Source organism: Lytechinus variegatus, chromosome 12 (assembly GCF_018143015.1).
Source record: "Lytechinus variegatus isolate NC3 chromosome 12, Lvar_3.0, whole genome shotgun sequence".
NCBI lineage: Eukaryota > Metazoa > Echinodermata > Echinoidea > Temnopleuroida > Toxopneustidae > Lytechinus > Lytechinus variegatus.
In genome coordinates, this window is record NC_054751.1 from 32,017,164 (window position 1) to 32,025,964 (window position 8,801).

An 8,801-nucleotide genomic window follows, 5' to 3' on the forward strand; every position below is an offset into this window, starting at 1 on the left:
CGAAGTAACCTTGTGGAAACTTTCTTTTTCTTGAAATCAAACATAATCCCAAAATATTCAAGTTAAAAAAAAGTGTTTTTGAGCTAAATTTAATAATTTGCAAGAAAATAACATATGCAGCATATAATTATATTCTGATGAATAATAATTAGAAGCAAAAAGTTGAGATAAAGGGCAATCCTAGTGTCCGCTGCCCCCCCCCCCCCCCCATGATGGCATAATATGAATGACGTATTCGTTTGACCTATTTTACACCTACTGGGGAAAAATACAGAATTAGAGATTTACGTTGAATTCATTATTTGTTATAGGTTTTTACATTAAACATTGAGATTTTCCCAATGTCAGCAGGGATAAGTCACTGAAATCTGGATCTGAATATATACTGTGAAGCCCTCAGAAGATACAGGGTTAAAAAAATTAGTAACGATGTATACGTGTACTTACTCATCATTCTGTTCTGTCTCAAGAGCTTGATGAATTCAAACTGAGTGGTTCCAAGAAGCATAACAAGCTGATTCTCACACTGGCCATCATCAGTTGCATTCTGCGACACAGAAAAATTGAAGATACATTTGAAAATGGGTTTAATGTAAAGACAAGTGGAATGCCTCTGGCCGTCTCACCTGCATCACGCGGTTCAATATAGCAGCAGTGCTGACTTTGAATACTACTCTAACTCGCACAAGATGTTCAGTGATACATGGTTACTCTTATGTCCACTTTTTATGAACTAGACCAATAAACTTACAGAGATATGATGGTTATTCAACAAAAAACCCCAACATGGCCAAAGTTCATTGACCTTACATGACCTTTGACCTTGATCATGTGACCTGAAACTCGCACAGGATGTTCAGTGATACTTGATTACTCTTATGTACAAGTTTCATGAATCAGATCCATAAACTTTCAAAGTTTTGATGGTAATTCAACTGATACACCCACTTCGGCCAAAGTTCATTGACCTTTGACCTTGGTCATGTGACCTGAAACGCGCACAGGATGTTCAGTGATATTTGATTACTCATATGTCCAAGTTTAATGAACTAGACTAATAAACTTTCAAAGTTATGATGGTAATTCAACAGATACCCCCGATTTGGCCAAAGTTCATTGACCCTAAATGACCTTTGACCTTAATCATGAGACCTGAAACTTGCACAAAATGTTCAGTGATGCTTGATTACTATTATGTTTAAGTTTCATGAATCAGATCCATAAACTTTCAAAGTTATGATGGGAATTCAACAGATATCCCCAATTCGGCCAAAGTTCATTGACCCTAAATGACCTTTGACCTTGGTCATGTGACGTGAAACTCATGCAGGATGTTCAGTGATACTTGATTAACCTTATGTCCAAGTTTCATGAACAAGGTCCATATATTTTCTAAGTTATGATGACATTTCAAAAACTTAACCTCAGGTTAAGATTTCAATGTTGATTCCTCCAACATGGTCTAAGTTCATTGACCCTAAATGACCTTTGACCTTGGTCATGTGACATGAAACTTTAATAGGATGTTCAGTAATACTTGATTAACCTTATGGCCAAGTTTCATGAACTAGGTCCATATACTTTCTAAGTTATGATGTCATTTCAAAAACTTAACCCCAGGTTAAGATTTGATGTTGACGCCGCCGCCGCCGCCGCCGTCGGAAAAGCGGCGCCTATAGTCTCACTCTGCTTCGCAGGTGAGACAAAAACCAGTTGATCATCTTCTGGAAATGCCCCTTTGTATGATAGGTATTTTCACTATAAGTTAGACTAATTCTTCAATAAAGTTTTCTCCCAGAAAAATGTTTAATCAGCTTATAGATATTAGACAACCGACCATTGTGAAATGATATTCATTGGAGCTTATGCACATTACTCGAAGAAGAAGAGTCATAAAGATTTACCGTACCTTGAGAATCTCTAAGACTTCTGCTGACCTTGCTTGTGAGATGTTAGGATCATCATAGAATTTACCCAACTGCCTCTGAAGCCAGAAGGCATCAATGTCACGAGGGTGGAGACCCTTCTTGGCAGCCATTAGGACATCATCCCCACCACCAAGCTGAGGGAGAGAAAATTAATGTTTAAATGATTTTATACTTTCATCATTTTCATTATCATTTGTTTGGCGTCACCTTTGCCTGGGAGACGAAAAGTGAATTGAATCACCGTGACCTGCAAGTCTCTCCTCCCGGTATAACTGATTGGGGGAATGCAGGTGGACCACTACACTGGGGTTTTCCCCTACTCTTGTACGAATAGTGCAGTGGGATCTTAATGTGCTCTACACGGGGCCTCCATTCAACATCCTATCCAAGGGACAGAGTGTTTTCCACTGTAACATAGCCTGCATCTATGGAACAGGAGAGAGACATTTACACACAACGCACTGGCTTCAGTCATCTGCCCGTGGTGGACTCGAACCCAGGATCTTTGGTTCGACAGGCAGATGCTTTACCGACTGAGCCAACTATGCTCAAATCACTTAATTCCACAACAATATAAGAACATTGAAAATATCTACACATAAAAAAACAAAAAGAAAACATTAACTTGTGTTTAATTGACATAGAGTTAACTAAAGAAAAAAATAATGAAAGAGGTCCTTACACTTGTCTTGAGGGTTGATTTGACATCAGCATCTTCCATTCCTTCCTCTTCATCTGACTCTTCCTCCTTGATCTCACCAACATCTTCATCATCGGCTCCTTCATCATCAGACTCCTCAAACTGGACGTTCACACCAAGGGTTTCATCAATGTCATCATCTAACAGAATGAAATACGATAGGGTGGTAATAATAATAAAGATGATATTGTTGATGGTTAAAATGATGATTATGGTGATGATCATGATGATAATGATAATGTTATTGATGATGATGACGATGTTATTGATGATGATGATCATGATGATGATGTTATTGATGATGATGATTAAAATGTTATTGATAATGGTGATGATGTTTATGATGATTATAATCATGATAATGATGACATTGATGATGATGATTTCTCCAATTAGATTGCAATTCCCTTTCTAAAGGATTTATTCATCCAATATTCTTACATCCCTCCTTGTTTTGACTCAACTAAATTAATCTGAAGAGCTCAATACCCATATGAACTAAATCTAATTTTGATCAAAAGTGACTGTTATTTTTTAAAGATAAACATGGGAATCAATTGCATCACATTTTATAAAGTTTATTTGGAAGTTTGAAAAAAAAAGTTACAAAATTAGGTTTCAAAAGAGCTAAATTCAAAATAGTTAACAGAAAAGGAAATAAGGAGATAAAAGGATATAATCAACTGACTTTTACTATCTGTTTCAGTGTTTGAAATGTTTTGTTTATTTAGTGTCCATTGGAAGGAAACATGCACAATAAACATCAGAAAAGATGTAAAATGTACTCTGCTAGCAATAACATTATATTACTTTCTTTGTTTAAAGTATTTGAATGTGCAAAACTTAATATTTGACCAAGGTTAAACTAAGAAAATAGCCTCACCATACATGTACATAAAATACTAACATAATATTCAGTACACTACTGCTACATGTTTCAACGTACCTATATTTTTCTTCTCCTTCTCTGCTCCATAATCTGTGATCTTCTTGCCCAGGTTAACAAGCAGGGCAAACCTCTCTTCAGCCAAAGTTCCTAATAACTGCTCCAGCTCCCTCTTCTTGTCTTTGTTCTTACTGTGTTCATTCTTCAGGGTGGCAAGGACTTCATCAGCAGCTCCACAGAGGATGTCACGAGGCTTATTTAAAAAAAAGAAAAAAATACTTAAGAAATTACCATTTCTGACAAAGGGACTGTGAAATTTTAATTGATAATCATGTAGAAAAAGATGTATGGTATGTACGGTAGAGAAAATTACTGAAAATGCATCAAGTTTCCAGGATAAATCTACTGCATGAATAATTTGTCATTATTTTAGTAAAATAATGTTAGTTTGTTCCCTCATTAACATGAAAATGAAAAATAAATGAGAATCAGAAACAAGTAGGTCAAAATGAAAATCAGAACTATTTTTCAAACGAAATGGAATATTTGTTATCATTTGAAAGGGCCATGATTTTTATGTCCAGGTACTAAATATCTGGTATGGAGTTTCAGTGGAAGAATATTCATGAAGATATTACCTGATCTCCAATAGCAGCTTGAATGAAACTGAGTAATGCTTCATAGGTTCCTCTGGTTTCCTGTGTCTTTGGTCTGTAGTAGATTCCAACAATGTCTTCAACACCAGCAGACAGGAGGGTTTGACCTTTGAACTTCTTCATGTCGTAACGAGCTTCGTCTCGTTTCTTCCTCCTAAATATAGAAAGAAATTAATTAATGAGTAAGACTAAAGAATTTCTTCATTCATGTTTACCCATCAATTTTTATAAATTATGTAAAATAAGACAAAAGACAGTCAAAATTTACGTCTCCCCATTTCCAGATCTGAAAGACATTGCTAAATGTAAAATTTGAATTTAAAATTTATTCATCAAATGACTGATAAGTTATCATGTCAAATAAAAACATGATGGTTGGACCGACCACCCCAAAAAGAATGCCTTCAGCAACCACCTAGAAGAGACAATGGAGGCATGGAGCATACCATACATTATATTATTATTATTTTTTTTCAATTCAAATCAATTTATTTCATGCATTCATGCATATCCAGGGTCCATGCCATAGACTTGTTATTGCAAATGGACAATAACTATAACAAGTTTACTACTAGGCCTATCAAATTGAATGATTTCAGGAGCTTTTAAAGTGTTACTGCGATTTTGTTATTATCACAACTTTTATGAAATGGGCCCAAGAAGACAGCCTGAAATCAATGCAATTCTGCAACACCTCAAAGATATCATACTGCTTATTCCTCATTAATATAAAATCTCAAATTCACAACACACCTGTGGGTGTCAATTTTAAAGAATGCTACAGCCTCCAGGGTGGACTGGTTGTGCACATAGAACTGTATTACTCAAAAAGTTTTTTCATACATATACAATTCCAAAATTCAACTCGACCTGAACAATGTCACTCTTGCTCTCTCCTGTGATGAATCAAAATCATGTGCCTCTGTACAAATCCCAACTTCCCGACTAAACCTCACACTTACCGGTACATCTTTCAAGAGTAATTAAGTGAAAAAAAATTGTTATAAATTTGAACATACTTTGCCTCCTTCTCTTTCTGCTGAGGTGGTCTGGTCCTTTGAGCTCTGTCTCCCATCTTACTGTGGCCCAGCTTGCCAACCAAACTCATCACTTCACCGGTGGCTTCATCACGATTTCTTCGCTCAACCAGCGAGCGATCGACTTGAAGTACAAGATTGGAGTTCTGAATGAAGAGGACAGAATTGAAGTCGATTAAAATAGGGGTGTGTTTAGGTATCCCGATCTTCAGTGGAGGTGCTGGTCCAAGAATTAGGATTGTCTCAGAAAACAAGAATATCTTAATTAGCCAAGACAAATCTTGTTTTGATACAATGACTGAATGAGATTGTCTGTACTATGAGGACAGTTTTTTTCTTCACTTCCCCTGAAAGAACATGGACAACAATTTCAGGACTTGAGAGTGCTAATCACAGATTCTGTGACCTCAATTACCCCCAGTTAATCACTGTCTATTTCTTATGACTTGCTGTCTTCTCATGATTTTAGATTTCTTGTGAAGTTGTGTAAAGAAATCATAAATGACAATCTCTGTACACAGGATCCGGTATGTGGACGATACTCATTTTTGCTCCTTAAGCAAACTTAGCTAAGCCCACTCACACTGCTGCAAAATTAGTGTTAAAAATTAGTAGAATATAGTGATGTGACCTTAATTTGCACATTACCAGTAAAGGTGCACGGCCAATATTGGAGACTGTCTCCCATGAGAGAGATTATCTCCAATATCAGAGACTTTTGCAAAGAATTTGGGTATCCAATTTCAGAGACAGTCTCCAGTTTAGGAGACCAATTTCCTTTGTTAATATTTGCTGCAAAAGGATCACCTTGGCGGCAAATAAAAATATGATAAGCAGATTCCTCATTACAAATTACCCCTTTTCACCGTCTACTTTTGTTTTGATAAGGATTTTTGTTGTCAATCACACACAAAACAAATGGGCTTCTGACCTCAGTGAGACAAAATTTGGGGTGGAAAAAATCATGTTTTTGTTGGTGTTGTTTCTTTTGTCCTTTTGCAAAGCAAGTCTCCAATGTGGGAGATTGTCTCCCCTCTTGGAGAGTCTCCCATATTGGCCGTGCGCCTCTACTGATTACCTAATTTTGTGCACGTTTAAATATCTCAATATCTAATATCTAAAAGAACTGGGCCAAATCGTGTTTTGGGGAACCACTCGTAGATTTGTGTACGCGCACTTGTGTATGAAGTGAATGGAGGTGGAAATGGGGAACCGTGCGTGTGACTGAATAAAGCACTGCTGTATGAAGTGAACGGTGGTTCCCAATATCACGATAATGCCAAGAACTAATATCACCAACACTAACAAAAAAGCGACCCAAAATTACTCAGTATTAGGTGCAATGAGTGGCACAACAGTTAAAAAAACATTTTAAAAATTGCACATGGCGACTCACTCACTCACTGCACCTTTGAGTTGTTTATCAAAAATGTTAGTTTTTTTGAATATTACTAAATAAATTTACAAAATATAAAAAAATAAATAAAAATTCCACTTCCATTCAATAACTGTTATAAACTGCTCAATGGGTCTTTATTAGCATGAGCCATGATTTTTCCTGTCATAATACTTGAAATTCCAAAAATGATGTCTTGTGTTGGAAGTTTATGTTTGAACCCAACTCCCAAGTTCTTGTCAGCACAGCACATTACACAGATTACAATAGGTGGGACAAATAAAGTGTTGCGCGTGTCAAGCCAGTTCGCAAAAAAATAAAAAGCGAGCTGGGATTTACCACTGGGAATCGTATTCTCAAAAGGGACGATATTGCATCTTAAACAAACAAAATAAATATCACTTACCGCTTTATACTCATATTGTAATGACCTGGCCGTAGCATCAGCCATGGCTATAGAGTAAAGTGTACTTCTTGATGAATTATCTTACGATTAACTGACGTTTTTCACAAAGTCGAACTCACGCGACGAAATTGGTTATCGAATACAGCATACCAACGGTGTCGCCGAAACACAATTCCGCATTTAGAATCTATGCCTATATGCCAAAAGGCGTGACAATCAGGGGGAGGGGGACGACAAGTTTAAAAATTGAAAGTTGAAATACAAATATAAACTTTAAAAGCATTTGAAAACATTTTTAAACCCATTTAACTTGTCACAAAAGTACTAAGGTTTAAAAAAATGTGTACTTTGTGCAAAGAATTCTGTATTTAAATTTTGACTTTTTTTTCAAATTTTCAAAACATGCCCAACCCCCAACCTCCTGTAATCTCTTGATTTTTTTTCAATTTTTGTAGTCTTTAATGTTTTTATTGTTCCTATTTCATTCATTTAACATGCTTTATTATTTCATTTATTTTGTATCATTTTATTTATCCATTTTGGGGGCCTGTCATAATCCATTTACTAATAGGGGGGGGGTATATATGGGATGATTTGGAGGGATTCCAGCTAACAGTATTCCGATTGGTGCATTGCATCATAATTTTCAGGTGATGGTGGTGGTGGGGAGGGGGGCCGGAGCTCACGTGGGCTGAGGTCTTAGTGGCACTCGCTATTAGTTGAAAAAATAACTTAATCAACAACCACCTCCACACACACCCTCACACATAGGGACACAGACAGGTCTGCGCACAGTAACACAACAAATAAACCCTTTGCTCCATTTTTTTTGGGGGGGGTATTGTAGTAATATAAATGATATTATAGCAAGTAGTAATAATACAAATAAGAATAACATTAATACCAATGATAAATGATAACGATTATGTCTTTATCTGAATTGAAAGATTCATTTTGCTTCCGGATTTTGCTGCAACTGAAATATAATTTATCGAGCTGGTCCCCAGCTGGACCGTACGGCGTAGGGTCCATGGCTGGACCAACAAAAATATACTGGAATCAGTACAAAAAATAAACATTACTGGTCTTACTGTTGTTTTGCTGTTGAAAGTTGGGTTCTAGAGATATGTTTGCAATGCTAATTGGAATTGATTTACAAAACATAATAGAATCGCAGATCTGATTCCTGAAAACATTGAGCCTATTACGGGAACGGGAAAAGGGTAGACCAAGATACTGTCTTAATACACAGAGTAATAAGAATTGTGATTGATTAAAATCAAAATCAAATTGCAATTCATTCTAAGAAATACATTTTGATTTGAGTCTACCAGAGCTTTTTGATAGATGCATGACCGGATCCTAGGATGGTGACAGACGGTCAGTGGCGGATCCAAGGGGGGCGCACGGACCGGACTGCCCCCCTTGAGAGTCATAGTCAATATTTTAATGTAAACATATCGCTCATAAACAAGACAGTGATGACCTTTTTTTGGTTGTCAAATTTTCCTAGGGAAAAATGTGCACCCCCCCCCCTTTGGAAATCCAGGATCTCCCCCTGACTGACATAAAAGGAGACCCAATAATTTTTTTTCTTAAAAGGAAGGCGGCAGATAGAGAGGGATGAAATATGAATGAACTATTGACTATATCCTGCCAAGGAGAAGAAAAGTAAAATTCGAAATTATTTCATTGGATTTAGGTCCTATTACAAAGAGAGTGAGAGATATTTGTTTTTAGACTGAATATAATTTATTGAACAGATATATGTGTTATTGGTTGGATTTTATTG

At 36.5% G+C, this 8,801-nt stretch overlaps 1 protein-coding gene across 1 annotated transcript in view; it reads right to left on the reverse strand.

Moving 5' to 3' along the window:
• LOC121424829 (U5 small nuclear ribonucleoprotein 200 kDa helicase-like) overlaps positions 1–7,156 on the reverse strand; it is a 40,815-nt gene extending 33,659 nt beyond the window's left edge. The window contains exons 1-7 of the mRNA XM_041620627.1: positions 7,010–7,156; positions 5,190–5,353; positions 4,153–4,324; positions 3,575–3,767; positions 2,611–2,768; positions 1,910–2,062; positions 448–547 (exon numbers count right to left, since the gene is read on the reverse strand). Coding sequence (XP_041476561.1) covers positions 448–547; positions 1,910–2,062; positions 2,611–2,768; positions 3,575–3,767; positions 4,153–4,324; positions 5,190–5,353; positions 7,010–7,054 — 985 coding nt within the window. The 5' untranslated portion in view covers positions 7,055–7,156. The remainder of the gene's footprint in view (positions 1–447; positions 548–1,909; positions 2,063–2,610; positions 2,769–3,574; positions 3,768–4,152; positions 4,325–5,189; positions 5,354–7,009) is intronic.
• Between the last annotated feature and the right edge of the window lie 1,645 nt (positions 7,157–8,801).